Source organism: Harpegnathos saltator, unplaced genomic scaffold (genome assembly GCF_003227715.2).
Source record: "Harpegnathos saltator strain DR-91 unplaced genomic scaffold, Hsal_v8.6 scaffold84, whole genome shotgun sequence".
Classification (NCBI taxonomy): domain Eukaryota; kingdom Metazoa; phylum Arthropoda; class Insecta; order Hymenoptera; family Formicidae; genus Harpegnathos; species Harpegnathos saltator.
The window spans coordinates 172,458-192,183 of NW_020230693.1; the positions used below are offsets into that span (position 1 = coordinate 172,458).

The window sequence follows — 19,726 nt, forward strand, 5'->3', positions numbered from 1 at the left end:
CTTTGACCTCGTTCCACGTCCCCGCTGCGGCAGCGCCCGCGTTAATGATTATTATGTCTCGATTATTGTCGCTCGTGCACAATGCGCGCAGCCGCTGCCGCTCGCGAGAGCAGCGTCGACGCTCGCTCGAGAAAAGGAGCCCGCGACAAAACGTGGTACCCCTTTATGAATCAATCGCGGATCGCCGTTTTAAATGCCGCCGCTCGCGCTCGCGCGAGCGTGCACGCTTCTTCCTGCTCGCTTCGTCATCTTCTTCGGGCCGACGCGACGCGGAGTTTTCGTGGCCGCGCGCGCGTCTCGATATTCGGCTCTCTCGCCCGGCGATTATTTGTCTATCTCGCGGCGCCAATTAGACGTATCAAGCGGGATATGGAACTGGAGCGCAGCACCGGCGCGCTGCGCGCTCCTTTGTGTGCGCGTCTCGCGCCGCATTGTGATCTCTCGCGATCGGCCGCGTCCTGTCATTTGCTTCTTTATTCGTCGCAAGCTCTCGGCGAGCGCGCGCGGAGCTGACGTTTAATTGTTCGCGCGCGCTGTGTATTGAGAAAATCCTCAGCTCTCTTATTCACGGTCTCGCTCGCTCGCTCGCTTCTCGGTGACTCGAGTTTTCGTTCCCCCTGCCGATCGCCGGGAGCCGTGCGACTGTTCTCGGCAGTTTGGCGAATTCACCCCGCGCCGCGCCGCGCCGCGCGCACGTCGACGTAATTGATCGCGCGGGAAAACGATCTCGCAAAGCGCGAAGCCCCTGCGGGGCGGGGCTTCCTCGAGCACGAGAGAGTCTGGTGTCTTAGCGCTTCATTAGCGCCGATATTCGATGCCGCCACGAGGCGGCACGCGATCGAGAGGAATGCCCGGGCTCTCCGCGGCGCGGCGAGGCAAAACTTCGACTTCGAAGTTGGCCAAAGAACCGTATTCCTCGGCTCTCGGCGGCGCGGCGGTCCGCGATGATTTCTCTCGCTCGGCCTGAAACTGACGGACGGTGGGTGATGCGTTTCCGCCAACTTTCCAATTTTTATTCGCGAACTAATGTCCGGTCTCGACGAGACTCGACCTGACGCGACGCGTCGTCGTGCCCCATCGTTGTTGTTTACGACGCGGTCCTGTACGCGTGTGTCCCCTAGTTTCTATCCACTAAAAAACACAGAGGGGGGAAGTCGCTCCGCAACATTCCAAGGGGTCCGAATAATTCGTCGCTGCGTGCATGTGTGTGTGTGTGTGTATGCGTATGAGTGTGCGAATGTTTGCACGCGCGCCTCCTTCCGTCGCGGTGCGACGCGATCGTACGATCGATGTTTTGAGCTTTGCGTTACCGCGAGAACTCGCGATAACGACGCGATAATATTTCGCTCGCGCGGCGATCCCATCCGTGTTTCTAATCTCCTCGCCGAAACGAGGCGAGAAGGGTGAGATAGTGAGTTAGGTGCGTGCGGGGGGGGAGGGGGGAGGGGGGGCGGCGTTATCGCGGCCCGCGCGCCCGCGGTGATTGTGAGAAATTAATTAACAGTAAAATCGCTCGCTCGCTCGCTCGCGTCAGTGTCGCGTTCTGTCGCGAAGCTCTCGGCGCTTCTTCCGTGCGACCGCTCGCGACTTTCGATTCGCGACTGCCGTGAAGGCTGCCGGCCGGGTCTCGACTCTCAGGATCCGATCCTCGAGGACGGGGGCGGTCCATCTCGCTCACGCCGCCGCCGCCGCCGCCGCCGCCGCCGCCGCCGCCGCGCCGGAGCGAGCGTAGCTTCCGCATCCGCGATTCCGCGCACGCTCCGCTCTCTCCTCCGTGAAGAAGCTCGACCGGGCTGCGGGACAGCGGAGACCCGGAGACAGCCGGAGACAGCCGGAGACAACTACCGGCGACGACGAGTCACCCGCGAATAATCACTGGCCAGCGATTATTCGCGGCGGACTCGCACACGTCGCAATAAGAAACCGCTTGCTCACAACAGGACGACGACGGAAAGCCGTGCGCGTTCGCACGCAGTGCGGAGATAACCTGCGGTGACGCGCAGGTCCTTGCGGCCACGGCCGGCCGGACGGACGGACGGACGGTCCTCGGCGAGAAATTCACGGCTCGTCGATAAGGACCCGGCGTGAGCGATTCGACGAGCGTTGCCTCGCTCGCCGAGGTCGCGCGCTCGTCGCGCGATGTGACAGTGACAATGGAACGACGGCTGCCGAACAATGCGTCATTATGCGCTCTACTTAGACGCGGCGAATAATAATTGAGCTAATCACACACGCGCGTAGGAGCGCGCGCCGCTCTCCGCCGGCGAGGATGGGCGAATTCGTGAAATAGCGAGAGCGGACCTCGGAGACAGAGAGAGAGAGAGAGAGAGAGGGAGAGAGAGAGGCAAGCGTGCGCACTCACGCACACACTCGCGCACGCAAGAGCGCGGCGTTTTGCAGCTGCAGCTGCAGCGCAAGGGGAAAAAATGTCGTGGGCCAACGTGGCCAGTGTCGCTCAACTGGCGCTCTCGCTAGCTCTGATCCTGAGGTTCCTCGCCGCGACCGCGGACCCGATCACGCAAGCCTACGAGCAGACCTTCGAGCGGACGACCTACATCGTGCCGGCGTCTTCCACGGAGAATGACAGCGAGATTTATCGAGGTAATTCGCGGGAGAGACACGCGCGCCGCGCGTCTGTCTCTCTCTCTCTCTCTCTCTCTCTCTCTCTCTCTCTCTCTCTCTCTCTCCGCCCCCCTCCCTCTTGTTCTCTTTCCCTCCCGTCCGTCCACGAGGAGGAGAAGCACCTTGCGACAGACCGGATGACGCGGCGCGGCGCTGCGTTTCCTGCACGGAAGACGCGCGCGAGACGTTTATCATGGCGAGAGAGAGAGAGAGAGAGAGAGAGAGAGAGAGAGAGAGAGAGAGAGAGAGAGAGAGAGAGAGAGAGAGACGCCGCAAACAGAGGGGAAATATAACGAGGGAATGTAGGAGCGCAGAGAGCAGTGTGCGTGATCGCTGCGTAATGGTGGCAATGAAGCGAGCGATGGCAGTCCGGGGGGAAATGACGGGGAGGAGGGGAGGGGGGGAAGGGTACGTTTCGACAAGGCAATAGCGCGCGCGAGCGCGACAGTCGTTACGATCGAGTCTCTCGGCATCTTCCGCGGCTTCTGCCGGACGGATTCTCGTTGTTTTACGCGTACGCGGAGGCGCACTCGCCTCCGCGGACACTTTTTGCGATCGCGACCCTTCGCGGTCGCATGATGGAGCTGCGCGCGAGGTGAGCCGTCGCGACAGCAGCCAAAGTGACGAAAATACACTCGACCCGCAGGAGTGCGGCGGGAGAAAATGTAAAGTAAAATGTCACGTATGTTTATTACGTCCTCCTCGGTTCTTTGTTATACTCCTCAGGTTCACCCAACCCAACATTGATAAGGACCTAATAGAGTGAATGAAAGGTAATCCTAAGTAAGTCGGTCCTTATGTCCTAACGACAAATGAGTAAGACCTTTATAAGGTTATAATGATTGGATCCACATTAGGACCTTAATGTATGATATAATACGGTTCGGTTAATCAGGTCCTTGTCGGGGTCTTATTTATTGTATCCTAATACGATTTGCATTACCAAGTTGTAGCAAAACAATTTTTGGGTGTTATTTCCAAATATAAAGATGTTTGCATTGAGAAAACACTTTAGATCACTTGAATATATCTGTAAAATGCTATAGGAACTATCCTTCTCTTAGCAGTCGATAAATAGTTGTAAGATTAACGTGACACGCAACTTTTCTCTTTAACACTACTTTGTGTCTTGTCACCTTGTGATACTTTATGATATCTTATGATATTCATTTTATGCTTTTTTTCCGAAACATTTTACAAGTATGCCCATGCGATCTAAAATATTATTTCATGCAAATGTCTTTTTATTTCGAAATGAGATGAAAGAATTCTCAGCGTGTCGTTTCTTATTTCTAATGCCATCGTCCAATATAACCGTGGCGAGTAATCAGGAGCCATGATTTGAAAAAAAAAAAAACGTAATAAGGATTCCATAAGGTAACTCAATAAGGACCTGACCATGAATCCTCACCTAAGGTCCTGATATCCACGCTGCGTTACATGACTTACTAGGATAGTATTACCTTATTGGGACCTGATGTCCAAATGAGGTTAACCTGATCAGGATCATGGGATAAATTTCTAGTCGGATATTTGCACCGCTGTATTTCAGTTCCTCCTAGGATCAGCGCGCAAGCTCATGAGCAATGGCTCGCAACAATGGTTGCTTCAAATGCGCTTCAACTTCCAAAGTGAACAGTTCAATCGACGAGTATTCACTTTGAAGGCGTCACGAAGCTTGCGCTGCTCCGGACGAAACAACGCGATTTCAATTCGATCGGAAAATCCGAGGCTCCGGCGAGGCTCGACGAACGAGCGATCGCGGGTCGCTAATCAGGCGGCTCGGCGATTCCGCGAGTCTTTAATCGCGCTTTCTTCAAAGCGCGCTGAGAATGTCCCCACTCGCCGCGCGATGCGATTAGAGACACGCGCGGGTTTCCCACTAGGAAATGCCCCGCGCTCGTCGCCGTCGCCGTCGTCGTCCTCGTGGTCGACGTCGTGGTCGTCGTCGCGTATTGCGTTACTCGGCACGCGACTACCTCGTAATCACCTTGCGAGTAAGATTGTCCACTCGTGTAATCGACGCTTAACTCATTTCCCGTTCCGTTTCGATTTCGCGGAACGAGGTGCAACGTACGTGCTCGTTTCTCGCTCGCTTGAGACGCGAGTTTAAGGACGCGCGTCTCTCTCTCTCTCTCCGTCTCTCTCTCCGTCTTTCTCGCTCGCTCGCTCGCTCGCCTTCCTTCCCTTCGAATCGCGCTCACCCACAATGCGCACACCCACGGTTGCGCAAACGCTTTAAGTGCGCACTAACGCGTACGGAGCCGTACACGCGCACGCGCATGCGCACGCGCGCGTACGCACGCACGTGCGTTGTGACACACAAGGCGCGAACGGTTGCATGGCGCAATCCGTTGTAATTGCCGGCGAGGCCGTTGCGGCTGTTGCGGGGAAACAACGATATTTTGTAACGTTTTTATCGCGGGGAGTTCGCTGGAAACACGCCGGTAACCGCGGATGCGCCGACGCGATCTTCTCCTTTCGCAAGAGCGTAATAAAGGAACGAAACGTACATCGAGCCGCCGCCGCCGCCGCTGCCGCCGCCGAGCTGATCGCGTCATTCGCTTTTTTGCGCACGTGCTATATAGACGGCGCGCCGTGCATCGCCATAGCAACGATTATCTACTGACCTCAAGTGTCTCATCGGGCTATGAAATTATGAGAATACGCTCATCCTGCCTGAAAAGCGCCCGGCGAGCGCGTAACACGACGGCGCATTATCGTCCGCTCTATTTTCGCTCTCAGGATCAAGGTCGTCGTCGGCGGCCTAATCCGGACGAGCGAGAGAGGAAGTCGTAGGTGGCTGGCACGCCACCGCACGCGACTCGCGCCGGGGAAGCCCCCTGCAGACGGAAACGCAGTCGTTCAAACGGGGGTAAAGCTCATAGATTTGCGCGCATAGAGATGGTCTCCGAGACTCTTCGAGACTCTGCGGAGACCAAGTTCGAGACTGAGACTCGCCGCAGGTTCGATCTTTGTCCGGTCTCAACTCCTACCGAGCGGGTTGGACAATGATAACACGCCACGTGGAAGAGGAACACAGTCGTCCTTTGTACCTTCGGCCTGTTCTCTCCCCCCCCCCCTCCCGCTTCCGCGGAAGCGATGAACACTTTCGGGACTCGGGCGGAAACAGCGGCATGCGGCCGCTGACGGATACTCTCTCGGTGGGAAAAAAGGGGCAAAGGAGGAGAACTCGCGCAAGGTTGCGTCGCAGCGAGTGCGAGACGGAGAAGAACACGGCGACCGCTTGTCGCCGCAGCTCTCATCAGAAGGCGTAGTCTGCGCGCACAAGTCCGTGACCAGCTGGAGCCACGATAGGGAACATTGTCGCGCGATTATCACACCGGCCCGGCCTCGCGCGCGCCTTCGAAATTTCGCGTCTTCGTGCGCGACAAGATGCAGCAGCTCGCGGAGGATGGCTCCCCCCTCGTCGCTTCGGTCAGCTTCCATCGCGGCAAGCCGGCTCGCGCGTATGTGTGTGTATGTCGCGTAACGCAAACGAGCGTCGAGCAAAGATTCGTACTCGAACGTATCAAAAAGAGAGAGAGAGAGAGAGAGAGAGAGAGAGAGTTGCATTCGATCCCGGCGTAACGCGTAACAGGGCCTGCGAGATGCAACAAGCCGGCGCGACGCAAATCCCAGGCCGCGCGACTCCGGCTTGTCGGTGCTCAGGGCAAGTAGACTCGGAGTGGTTTCTTATCGACTGTTCCTTTCACTCGTGAACCGTTAGCCATTGCGAACCTATCCTAATAAAGGCACTTTCGCCTACTTGACTCTCCCCGGCTCCGTGGAAAACGTTAATCCGCCCGGATGTTGGCATCCGAGAGACGGACCCGTCTCTCCGCCACCTCCGCTCTTCCTCGCCTCGTACGAGGCGCGTCGTTTAAATCTCGCTCCTCTCGTCGCCCTATCGCCGCGAGAACGGCCTCTCTTTCTCTCTCTCTCTCTCTCTCTTTTTTTTATAACCTAATCCACCTTCAACATCCTCAAAAACTATACAAGGAGATCATCTTACGAGCCGATGTTACGAGACGAACAGAAGCACTAGAGCTGCACCGGATTTACTACAAATCCCGCAGCGCGGAACAGAAATGTTCAAACGCTCTTTTAGAGTCGCGGCTGTCTCCTTGTGGAACAGTCTGACTGGGACCATTAGAGCTTCCGACTCGACACAGTCGTTCAAAAATGCACGATATACGAGCATCTCGTCGCGAGATCCAATACGAGCCCCTCTTATAGTCGCGCTAAGCTCGGTACTGGCAACCGTTTTTACCCTCCGACTGCCTAATTGTTGCTTTTTATCAATCTATCATTCTTTACACTACTACTTCTTTGTACAATTCTTTTTATATTACTTTACGTTATTCCATTTCTTGTGAATATGCTCACCTTGCATTATTCTTTCAACTGATGTAAACTCAAAAAATTTTCTTGTATTATTTTTGACTTCCTCGTGCTTGAGGGGGAGGGGGAGCGGGGACTCTGTCCCAGAGCGCTTAATAAATAACGCTTTCTCTCAATCTCTCTCTCTCTCTCTCGCGCGCGTTCCTCCCCCGCCCGTGCCTCCGCTCGTTCGCTCGAAACAGGTCGTTCCTCGGCCATTCGTCACGGGATACGACGAACGTATCGCGATTAAAGCCATGAGAGCGCATTCCGAATACGTTACGACGTGTTTCGCTTTTCATACTACGTATCGGTGGCGCGCGACACACGGCGGATTGCGGGATCGCGACCTTGCCGCGTCGTGCGCGCACGCACGCACGCACACACGCACACGCGCGCGCGCGCGCGCACACGCATGCGGTCCATAATCGTATTCGTTTTTCAGGCCGATAGTAATAGGAACGCGCGCGTGCACGGGCCCGACGTGTGACATCATACGCGGTGTCGCAGCTCGTAAAAGCTCGAGGAAGGTAAACCTCGGTGAAGGTCCCTCCCCCCCGTCGCCGCTCTCTTCAGCGCGGGCGCGTCGTCGTCGCGCGTCGTTGATCCGAAACGCGACTTGCTGTCGAGAAGAGCGCGCTCTTGGCAGCGCCAAGACGGAGAGGCGCGATAACCGCGCGTTCGGGAGGGAAAGGTCACGCAGCAGGCAGAGAGGCGGCCGATCAGCGAGCCGGCGCGCGAGAGCGCTTCATCGCATTGTCGCCGCCGTCGCATTGTCGATAAGCCGCATCGAAAACAGCTCTCGACCACCGCTCAGCGAGACCGCTCGGTAAAATGTGTGACCGATCATCGCGCGTGCCTCGTCGTGCCGCCTCGGAGCCGCCGCGTCTGCACCGCGACTTTCCCTCCCCCCCCTCCTTCGCGCGAACGGCCAGCGTCGCACGCTGATAAAATACTTGCGCTTGATCATGTGTGATTTCTGATTACGTGACATCGGCCGGGCGCTTTCTCGCGTACTCCAATTTACCACTGATTGCCACTGTAACAGGTGCGCCCGCTTGCGAGAAATGAATTTTCAGGAAAGAAGCCGGCCGCGCAGAGGTATGCGCGCGCGATATTTTCCAACACCTGCCTTCCACACGGCGCCCGTGTGGAAGGGTTATACGCTCGGCGAGAGCAGCGTAGCGACGGGATTGTTTGTTTAAATATATACAGAGCTTGTGAGATTGTATTTTTCGCCAATCGGGGAGGGGCTCCTTCACGTGAGGCGATGTCTTTGGAAAGATTGCTTTCCTTACATGGAGTACTCGTGTGTGTGGCGCAAGGAAGTGGTCGAGGGGTCTCGTGTGTGTGTGTGTGTGTGTGTGTGTATCTGTATTGGCTGTATTGGCTTTGTTTTCCTTGTATATCAGGAGGAGGAAACGCAGGAGGAAACCTGAGTTTCGACTGGAAATTCCTCGTTTCTATTTTTCCCGCTCGCGTACTGCGCACTGCGTCGTTTCGTTCCGAGCGCGTTAGAGGCTGTCCAAGCAAGTTTAGTGTCAATGATTTCACGCAGCTGAGGTTAGAATGCAAATCAATTTGCACGCTTTATACGACGCGCACACCGCGCGTCGTATGGTAATGCCGGCAACCGCCGCGGCGGAGATGTATGAATATTCAATCAATTTTATCTCTCTTATGAACGCCTCGACGGCCATTTATTCATCCGTGCTATTTATTCGCTTTAGAAAATGGAGATGCAGCGCGGAGGGCTTCGACTGCCGATATCCCCCCCCCTCCCGCTGTGCTCGAAGCAACAATTAAATATTCCATCCCGACCGCCGGGGCAGGGAGAGGGAGGGAGGGAGGAGGAAAGAGAGGAGCAGAGATTTCGAGCCGCGTTTTTCGAGCCCGCGCCTCGTCTCGGCGCGCCGCGACTCTGCGAGCGATATGACGAAATGGAAAAGTTACCGCGGGCTCTTTTGTCTGATGAGGAACTCGCGCTTTATTTTTACAGCGCCAACAAAGCCGGAGAATCTCACCTCTCGCGGTATCACCGGGACGACCATCGAGCTCTCGTGGTCGGAGCCCGAGAACGCCAATGGTGTCATCGCTGGCTATCGCGTTTACTATATGCATTCCAACTATACGGACGTGAAGATGCACATACCCGACAAGTCTACAGATTCCGACGACACGAACATCGACTTCGTCCTGAAGGAACTGAGTGAGTACATATACATACGTACGCTGCGCTGTCCGGGCTTATACCCGGGCAGAAACCCGTCAATTAAGTCAATTGCGAATGAGACTGCGAGCCACACGAGCCGCCGCGCCGCCGAGAGCGCGAAGCGACTTTTTTACGGCCTCGCTCGCTGCGAAGAGACGATGAAGTCGCTCGACTCGAAAATCCGCTACGAATGAGAGAATCGAGCGCAGGCTCGTCTCGAGTACAGCCGGTACTCGATCGCGGGTCGCTTAGGTGTTCACTTCAACTTCGTTTTAAGGCGCGAAAATGGAAGGACGTTCAAAATTCTAGCCGACCTGCCCTCCGGCACTCGCTCCGCGTCTCTCTCCGCCGAGTGCTTTTAACAGCAGATAACGCGAGAATAAATATGTAATTTTCAGTCGACAAACAGTCACATAAGGGCAATAGGCCACTCAGGCAGGTCGGTGTACTCAGCGCATCGATAAGCGGGGCTCAAAGGATTCTTATCAACGCGCACGTTTTCTCTCTCTCTCTCTCTCTCTCTCCCTCTCTCCCTCTCTCTCTCTCTCTCTCTCGTACGCGGGCAATGCAGCCGGACGATGCGTCATTAGATAATATCGTTAATCTGTTATATTTCGGATGAATAAATAGTTGCCTTATCACAGTTGTGAGAAGATCTCGATAAAATTGTTGGACAGCTCGTATCGCGCCGTGAGGAAGACCGGAAAAGATAGATAGAGGGAGAGAGAGAGAGAGAGACAGAGAGGGAGGGAGAGAGAGGGAGAGAGAGGGAGAGAGAGAGAGAGAGAGAGAGAGAGAGAGAGAGAGAGAGAGAGAGAGAGAGAGAGAAATAGTTGCGCGTCGAGCCTAACTCGCGCAATTATCGCTCGTAACCGGCGCCGGTCGTTGTTTGCCGCAGAACCGAACACCGAATACAAGATTTGGGTGAAGGCTTACACACGGAAAAACGAGGGCGAGCCTTCGGACCAGATAATTCGCAAGACCGACATAACAGGACCGAGCGCTCCTCTGATCTTAAATTTAACTTGCCAATCTCACGAGTCCATCTACGTCCATTGGGCCAGGCCGGCCCTGTTCTGGGGCTCGATCGACTACTACTACATCAATTACCGGCGGGAAAATGGCCGATATTACGAGGAAATCGAGCTGTCAGCCGAGAAAAATCATCTCGAGAGCGGGGTATGTAACTCACTGATGATTTGATTTCACTGATAACCTCCTAACAAATGAAGGCAATCACGCCTGCGCACTGCGTAACGTCGCTTTAACACGGCGTGATTTCATTCAATTTTTATATATCATCTTGACAACGTGGGGAGACGTCCCCACGTTGTCCCCTCTTTTATGATTTCACTGAGTACGCAGAGACAAATGCCCGAAATGATCGATAAAAATCGATCGCATCGCGTAACCGCAGCTCTGAAGCAGCTGAAGCGACGATAAGTTATCGTCGCGAGGATAATATTTATCGATGAGGGAAAACCCTGACTTTCACCTTCTTACCTCTCCCGCTCATCTTTCCCTGCGCAGTTCAACGTTCACCGTTAATCCAACAAGATCCCTGCGAATTTCTGCTTGCAGACAGTTATTCCCAACCTGACGATGAACACCGTGTACGAGGTTGTGGTGCAAGGGGCTACCAAGAGCACAGTGGACAGTCACCTGATCATTAAGGGCGAAAGCTCTATACCGGCGAAGGTGTTGGTCACCCGCGACTGCGACAAGATACCCCCTTTGATGCGTCGCAGCAGTAAAGATCTCAGCGCCGGAGTGATCGCCGGAATGGTCTGCGCCTGTATCGCCGTGATGCTGGCGATTACGTCCTTCGTATTGTGGAAGTGAGTCTCGCTTTGACACGCGGTGTAAGCTTATCGCGCGCAGAGAGAGAGAGAGAGAGAACTCCAGCATGTCCGAGTCGATTATCAAGCGATTGTATCCTGCATCGCGCGACCGCGCGCGCATCTAAACTCAACAAAAACCTACGCCGCGCCGCGGCGCCGCGCAAATCCGGACTTTGCTCCGACATATTTCGCACGTGGACCATCTCCCGAGCGGCCGAGTCAGTGAAACCTGACCGCGGATGCTTGTCTCCGATCTCTTCCTTTGTACCTTCCTCGTCTCCGCGAGTCGCGCGGCGATGATTCCAATCTCGAGAATCCTGAACGCGCGTCGACAGACGATTTCTGAAGAGATCGAATCGATCGAAGGACACAGTTACACGTTAGTCAGACGCGCAGAGGTTTCGCGTCATCTGGATGACTTCATGTCACATTCCTAATTCCCTCATCTCCGCGGGTCGATATTGGATAATGATCGTCGCCGAGGAAAACCGGGGAAAAACGGCGGAATAACCGGGCGGGGAAAGATCAATCTCTCGTTTCCCTTCACGGAGCGTTACGAAGAAGAATCGTCGGATTCTTGGAAACGTCGAAACTGCCAAGTGACAAGAGCTCCACTTTCTCCCGCGTAAATAACGACGGCGGCGTGCTTCGATATTACGGGCGATCTTGCAAAGTGCTGTTTCACTTCCGCCCGGGCCCGATCCAACGCTAAGGGACGTATCATTTGTGTTACTTGGAAATTGCCGAGACCGGACGGACAATCGGTATGTTCGAGCACGCCGCTTCGCGATCGCGAGTCGCAATTCGTCCGAGTATACGGCGCGAGCAATTAGAAAGTTCCCGGCGGTGCAATCACGTGCACCTTCGCACGCACGCATACCTGTTTTTCCCATTCAAGCTTCTTTCCCCACGCGCGGTCCCCCGCGCCGCTGCAGCCCGCTTCGTCCCGATAACCTTCTCTCTCGATTTACGTACCTCCGCGACCGCATCTCTCTTCCTCGAGAATGGCGCGTCGCTATGCTAAATTCCTGCATGAATTAAGAGACAGGCGAAACATCTCTGATCCCGAATGCGACATTTACACGCGCCCGGGGACATCTCGAGTCGAGCGTGAAACCATTTCTTCCAAATCGCGTAACGCAGCGCTCGCACTGTCCTATGAAGTGTGTGTAGTTTGAATAGTAGTTGAGATTATTTCTAGACCGTCGACCTTCGCCTCGAGCGCGCCTCGCTCTGGAGAGCAGCGAGCCGTCACTCTCAGTCACCGTCGCCGAGCGATACGATTCAAATTTATCGGACGCGACTTGCGAGACACCGTGTATATATACAGACACGAAGATACTTCAATATATCCCACCTCTCCGACGGCCCATACTCCGACGTCTCGTTATCACGCGAGATAACGAGCGGTGACTAGAGCTAAGTATGGTCTTGCTACAGTCGGCGGAGGAACTCGCGCGCCGTGCGGAGCAGAGCGGAGCGGAGCGGAGCGGAGCGGTGCGGAGCGGTGCGGTGCGGTGTGTGGAGCAACGTGCGACGCAACGCGACGCGACGCGACGCGGCACGCCTCGCCTCGGCGGACCGAGACTCCTGTGCCGTTTGTGCCACGAGTGGGAACGCGTGTGCCGTGAACTCTCGCGAACCGTCGCTCTTCCTCTCGGCGTACCGGCGTCGTTCGGCTGACGTTTCAAGAACGGCTCGCGTCGCGAAGGTTCGTTCGGCCGCGGACGGGCTCGTTTTCTGGGTCACGGACGGGGCCCGAGACGCTCTCGGTGATAACTCTCATTGTACAAGCGTGTCCCCCCCTCCTGCTTGAGTTCTCTTGTGTTTCGCTTGGTGTTTGGGAGAGACCTTGCCGATGATGGATGCTGTCGTCGAGATCAGGCCGTCGAAATGAAGAAGTTTCTTCGCTTGTAAGTGCCCCCGACGAGCGCGGATATCGCGAGAAGGTCGCGAAGAGCACGAGAGAGAGAGAGAGAGAGAGAGAGAGAGGAGGAGTGCGCCTTGTGTGTCTCTGCGTGTGCCTGGGAATTATTACGGACCTCGCTATCGATTCTGGACGTGTATCGATATTTCATTTCTATCCCATTAACGAGCGGACGCGCGCGCGCGTGATTCATCGGTATCACGAAAGCTTGGGGCTGAAATATTTCAACTATCCGACATCGCGTTGATTACTCGCGATTTATCGAAGTGTCCAAATCTCTCACACAGTTTCCAGCGAAAAAAGAAAGGAAGAAAAAAAGGAAACATACGTCGAGAACGTGCGCGCGCGCGCGAGAGAGAGAGAGAGAGAGAGAGAGAGAGAGAGAGAGAGAGAGAGAGAGAGAGAGAGAGAGAGAGAGGACTGCTTGAATATCGCGACGGACGGGGAGAGCCACGGGATCGACATTTTCCCAGCGCACGACATATGTCGTAGCGACGTCACGACTCTCTGAGTAACCTTTGGGAGATCTTAGCCGTCGCTTCTGCCTCATAAAAGATTTATTAAGAAGTGGCCCCGCGCAAAGGCACGTCGGGGATGTGCCATTCATATGCCGCTAAGGTTGCGATCCTGAGCAGCGCGCAGACAATTTCACGCGCCGCTCGTGAATAACAGGATCCATCCGTAGGACCCGGTTCCTCTTGTCCGCACAAAGCTAGCGCGTTCAGTCGCGCGGTTCCACGTAGGTTTCAAATTATCCATGCGAAACGAGGCTCACCCTTATTATCCCGTGTCTCCTGTGCGAAACGAAGTGTATCATTTTTGTAGAGCGTGCTCCGCGTGAAAAGTCGTGTGCCGTGCAATCGCATCGAAAGCGACGTGGGCTGCTCCTGCGCGGATCTTGCTGCGAAGTTGCAAAGTTGCACGCTCGTGTGTGTGATACCGTGCGATTATGTAGACCCCGTTCGCCATCGAAAGCATCGTGTGCGATGCGCGGCGAGGGAGGAGACCCTCGTGACCTATCTTGTATTTATGCAATTTTATCTTATAAACCGCACGACATCGCCGGTTAACATAAAACAAACCCAGCACCCTTCGCCGCTACACGCACGCACGCACGCACCCACCCACCCACCCGTGTATCTAGGTCAAGTGATTCAGGTCGTATCACTTAAAATGAGTGTCTCTTTGTGAAACATTCCTCACTTTCCTTCTGTTGATCTGATGATCCTATCGACGAGCAGTGAACGACGGCTGAAATCTTTCGACGCATTTTCTTCCAGATCGTTCCGTCCACCTCCCTAAAAATCGCTTCGTCACTGAGACCTTTGTGCTTATCTCTTACCGTTACTTTCTGTAACCTGTAACCTGTAACTTTACTTACCCTTCAACGATTCTACGACGCGTACCTGCATGGAACACCAGCAAGTTCTACATCTTCTCTTTCTCGGTGGCAGGCCGATTTTTAGGAAATGCTTCCACACCGCCTACTACTATCTGGACTACCCGCCGCGAAACGTTCCCACTCTTCAAGAATGGGAAAATAGCGAGCAGGACGGCGAGAGGACCGCCGTGGCCGTCCAGCAGTTCGTCCAGCACGTCGCGAGCCTCCATGCCGACGGGGACATTGGTTTCAGCAAGGAGTACGAGCTGATACAGTCGGAAACGGGCGATTACACGGTGGAGAATTCCCAGTTCGCCGAGAACAAGGCCAAGAACAGATACCTCAACATACTCGCGTGTAAGTGCCACTGACGACATGCTGCGTCCGCGCGCTGTACACCGTCGCGATATAATATTTCCAAAATGAAAGCAAGCGTCTTAATATAGCGCGCTGACGTTTCCCGTACCTGCGAGAACCGTCCTATTTCCGACGGATACTCCCGTTTACTATCAGCCAGCGGCTGATTCGCTCCGTTTAATTCCTCCCCGCTGATACCTTCCGCCACTTCGATCGACCACCACTTTGATCCGACGGGGAGCGCCGCGGCGTATCGATAGCGAATCTACAGCTGCCGAGAGAGAATAATGAGAGTCGTGATTCGCGACGTTGCATCGGAATGGAATTATGTGCGATTCGAAAATGTATCTCGCGCGGCTGTGAAAGCGCGAGCGACGGCGCGCGGAAGGGAAGAATCAACGCCGCGTTGTTGCCCCCGAGGACAGGGAGGGAGATATCTCGATACGAGAGAGAGAGAGAGAGAGAGAGAGAGAGAGAGAGAGAGAGAGAGATATCTCTGCTTCAATCGTACGTCGATTTTTACTTTGGCCCGAGCGTTATCTATATCTGCGTATTTAACTAAAGATTGAAAGATAAATTGTATGGCGCAATCGAAACTCGTGCTTTTCGAGAGGTCGATGATGAAATGCAAACGACTGCGCAGGAATGCATATCCGCGCCGGCCGGGCCGGCCTCCCGTTCTCCCGACTCGGCTTTTTTTTTTCTTTTTTTTTTCTAAAAGGCATTTTCTTTTTTAATTTTCACACAGACGACCATACCCGTGTGCAATTGCTGTCCTGCGGCGGCGGGCCCCCTAAAAAGGGTCAGGATTACGTCAACGCGAATTACATCGATGGCTGGCAAAGGGCGCGAGCTTACATCGGCACCCAGGGCCCACTTCCCCCGACGTTCGACGGCTTCTGGCGGATGGTCTGGGAGCAGCGCGTGTCGATAGTCGTCATGATTACTAATCTGGTCGAACGTGGTCGTGTAAGTGCACACCTGATACCGCGTGCGAGGACTTCTCTCGACTTTCTGAGAAAAAGATGTATATTCACCTCGGAAACTTCACTGCGAAATTCCGACTCAACGATATCGCTAAGCAGTATAATATTTTTTATTTATTTATTTATTCATTCATTTATCTTCTATCCTGGCAGCGGAAATGTGATATGTACTGGCCCAAGGAGGGTAGTGAAACCTACGGGTATATTCAAGTAACTTTAGTGAGGGAAGACATCATGGCTACCTATACCATCCGTACCCTTCAAATCCGACACTTGAAGGTATATATTTAAAATGCGCATACCCGAATTATGAATTCTTCTCTGGAGGAGCCGAGATCCAAAGAGATCCGGTTGAACGGAGGAGGATGCGGGCGATAAAAGAATGAACAGTGAGTCCCAATGAGAAATCTCTTTGGAATTTTTAAGCAGATCAAGAAGAAGAAAAACGGGACCAATGTAGGCGAGCGTACTATATGGCAGTATCACTATACCGGCTGGCCCGATCATGGTGTGCCCGATCATCCGTTGCCCGTACTCAGCTTCATCCGGAAATCGTCCAACGCCAATCCGCCCGATGCCGGGCCCATCGTGGTCCATTGCAGGTGACGGTCGTCGCAGTGACGAACAGTTCTGTCTTTCCTGTAATCCTTCTCGACGAGATCGCCTTCGATCGAAAGCGAGCACCGACTTCAACGTCGTGTGTTACGCTCGTCGCTCGTCTTTAAAGATATATATTTAACCGCGCTCTAGATAAGATGTAGATACAGTATCTGTATACACCGCGATTTTTAACTTGCCGTCTCACAGCCGCGAACTTGTATTTCCTCATTGCGCAGCGCCGGCGTCGGGCGAACCGGCACGTACATCGTGATCGACGCGATGCTGAAGCAAGCCAAGAGCAAGAACGAAATCAACGTGTTCGGCTTCCTCAAGCACATCCGCACCCAGAGGAATTTCCTGGTACAGACGGAGGAGCAGTACATCTTTATCCACGATGCGCTGCAGGAGGCGATAGAGAGCGGCGAGACGAATATCGATGCTAATAATTTAATGCAGCACGTCCAAGACATGTTGTGTCCATCGAACAACAAGACTGACGCGTGGAACAACATCGAAGCTCAATATAAGGTGACTTGCTCGTTGGCATCGAGAAACGCGCGCGCGCGCGCGCGTTTGTGGAGATTCAATCTCACCGATTGCTTCCTATCCTCGTTAGCTGGTTACCTCGTGGAAGCCCAAGGACTTCAATCTCGTGTCCGCCACCAAAGCCTGCAACGTCCACAAGAACCGCAACATGGACATCATCCCCATCGAGAACGCGCGCGTCCACCTGACACCGAAACCTGGCATCGACGGCAGCGACTACATCAACGCCACTTGGGTTTCAGGTAATTCATACAATCGCATCGTTGGACACGCATCGTCCTGAAAAAAATACCTACCGAGATTTAACCTTTCTCGGTACGTGTGTGTGCAATCTTAATTTTCCTACCTTTTTTTATTCATTGTTATTTATGTTTCAAAAGTAATCTTTCATTTCCCGCCAATAGAGACTTTTAAACATATCGATAGTATAGTTACTTCATCGAAAGTCGTTACCGAATTGCAGGATATTATTCTCTCGGTACTTCTTGTATCACGATTACTTCCCGGGAAATTGTTGTTCCCCAGTCTCCGCGAATGTCGAGATTTTGATTTTTCAGGACAATGCGCACGTCAGTCGTAATCGCGTAAGGGATGTTCACGCGCAGTTTCCTGATCGAGGTACAACAGCAATGACAACAATGGCGTGTTTTGCAGGTTTCCAACGCAACCGTGAATTCATCATAACGCAGCACCCGATGGAGAATACCATAATGGAGTTTTGGCAGATGATGTGGGACCATAATGCACAGACCATCGTCATGCTGACTCAATGCAATGAGGTACGCACCTCGAACAGGATCGCGATTGTAAATCACAGTTGAGCGGCGCTTTAACGGAACGAGGCGATTTAATGCGATGAAAAATCTCTCACCCGACAGGAGTACCCGGAGTTTTGGCCCATCGAGGGGAAAGATCTCGAATCGGAGACGTTCCGCGTGCGACTGTGCGGAACGAAGGAGACTGTGAACGGGACTATCCTGCTCGAGGTCGCGGTTCGGTCGTTGCAGGACGACTACGAGCTGAGCGCGAGGATCGTCCAAGCGCCGTCGAATCAAAGCGGACTGTGGCCACATAACAACAATCCGAAGACCTTCGTCAACATCATCCAAGACTTTCATCGGGATTATCAAAACGGTCCTATCGTCGTGATGGACAGGTGGGATCCCGTTCTCGCTGGAGCGCGACACGACGACGGAACACTTACGCGTCTGTTATTTGTCGCAGGTATGGCGGAGTCGAGGCGGCACTCTTCGTTCTGTTGACCACCCTGAACAAGCAACTGGAATTCGAGCAAACCGCCGACATTTACATGTTCGCGAAGCTGCTCTACATGAAGAGACCTGGCGTTTTCCGCTCGAAGGTAAGCTAATGAGCCCAAAGTATCGACTCGCTTGGTACAACTTCAGCTCGGGAGCACGTAGAAAAGCACGCGAACATGAATAAAACTTAAGCGCCACGTAAATCGATCGACCGCAGTCGAGATTATTCTCCTTCTCGCCTCAGGGACAATCGATATCGTGATTGGTCAATTTTCCTACCGCTTAAGTCTCGCGTTCGCGATGCGAACGAGGGAATGAATGAGGAAACGAATGAGGGAAAGTAAGAGAGAGAGAAAGAGAGAGAGAGAGAGAGAGAAAAGATTGTTCTTACGTTCTACGTGATTCAACGTCGCTCAACAGGAGGACTATGTGCTGCTATACCAGTGTTTGGAGTCCATGCTGTCGACGAAAGGCCGCGCTGAGCCCGATCTGTACGCCATGGCCAACGGACACGTCGCCACGCTCAATGACCCGAACGAGATCAGGTCGGCTTCATCGATTCAACATATGCCGCTAGATTATCCATCCAAGTCATCTGTCATTTGCGAGTACGCCACGGTAGAAGTCAGTTCCGAATACCTGCCCGACTACACCATTTCCATACGCGTGGATCACCCGCTCGAATCATCCAGCAGCCGTGGGAGCGAAACTTGCCTCTCCTCCCACGGCAGCAACGATCATGTAGTGCCGGAGAAAAGCATGGTGGTGTCGCAGAGAAACATTAGTTATCATAATCATCCACCCGGGGTGTCTGTAATGGTCGATGCTAACGGTTATATCACAAATGGCAGCATGCGCGTACCTACCGACAGTATGGAGCCCAGCTGCAAGATGATGCCGCAATGATGCCGGCCTATCTTCGGTTGCAGCGCACCCACGCGAAGGTCGGACCCGCTGTAATCGAGCTTCCGGTCGCTGGAAGTTTAATCTCGACCTGGTAAGTTGTCACTGACGCCTAGGCGCGCGCGCGCGCGCGCTCGCGCACTCCTCATCCGTGGGGAGAGGAGTCGCCCCGTGAAGGTAAATACGCGAGTTTAGTCTAGTAAGAAGCGGAAAACACAGGGAAAAGCCATACATATGTGTCTGTGTTCTCCGTGCAGACTGATCCTCGCACGTCGCGCAGGAGGTGATAGTCCGTATCCAGGATGAGCTGAAGGATCTTCGAGCGGATCTTAGTGTACATAGGGCTACGTGAACCGTTAAACCGGGCGGCAGAGAGAGAGAGAGAGAGAGAGAGAGAGAGAGAGAGAGAGAGAGAGAGAGAGAGAGAGAGAGAGAGAGAGTTTTGATATCGATAAGGGACAACCCCATTCCCGGCTAGCGGACAGTGCCAAACAAAAAGAGACAGAATTGCTGATGCACGCTGGGTGGGTGATGTTTATCTTTATCCATCGTGTAAGTTTATGTTGTTTATGCATTGTATATATATAAATATTATATATATTTACACACAACCTCATACACATACACACGTATACAGACGCGTACACGCACGCGCTCGCGCAGGCACATATGCATACACACACATACATATATATATATATATATGTGT

General features: G+C 53.7%; 1 protein-coding gene across 4 annotated transcripts in view; it reads left to right on the forward strand.

The window, feature by feature from the left end:
* Positions 1-19,406, forward strand: part of LOC105187345 (Protein tyrosine phosphatase 99A) — a 36,199-nt gene extending 16,793 nt beyond the window's left edge. For 2 of the 4 annotated variants that reach the window (XM_025307227.1, XM_025307228.1), the window contains exons 2-15: positions 1,941-2,601; positions 9,005-9,214; positions 10,116-10,396; positions 10,799-11,055; positions 14,440-14,723; positions 15,472-15,692; positions 15,863-15,988; positions 16,139-16,311; positions 16,546-16,837; positions 16,926-17,097; positions 17,510-17,634; positions 17,734-18,011; positions 18,080-18,215; positions 18,535-19,406. In XM_025307227.1, coding sequence (XP_025163012.1) covers positions 2,427-2,601; positions 9,005-9,214; positions 10,116-10,396; positions 10,799-11,055; positions 14,440-14,723; positions 15,472-15,692; positions 15,863-15,988; positions 16,139-16,311; positions 16,546-16,837; positions 16,926-17,097; positions 17,510-17,634; positions 17,734-18,011; positions 18,080-18,215; positions 18,535-19,020 — 3,216 coding nt within the window. In that variant the 5' untranslated portion in view covers positions 1,941-2,426 and the 3' untranslated portion in view covers positions 19,021-19,406. Of the gene's footprint in view, positions 1-1,510; positions 2,602-9,004; positions 9,215-10,115; positions 10,397-10,798; positions 11,056-14,439; positions 14,724-15,471; positions 15,693-15,862; positions 15,989-16,138; positions 16,312-16,545; positions 16,838-16,925; positions 17,098-17,509; positions 17,635-17,733; positions 18,012-18,079; positions 18,216-18,534 lie in introns of those variants that run through there. The other 2 variants (XM_025307226.1, XM_025307229.1) reach the window with 2 other exon arrangements.
* Positions 19,407-19,726: the final 320 nt, after the last annotated feature.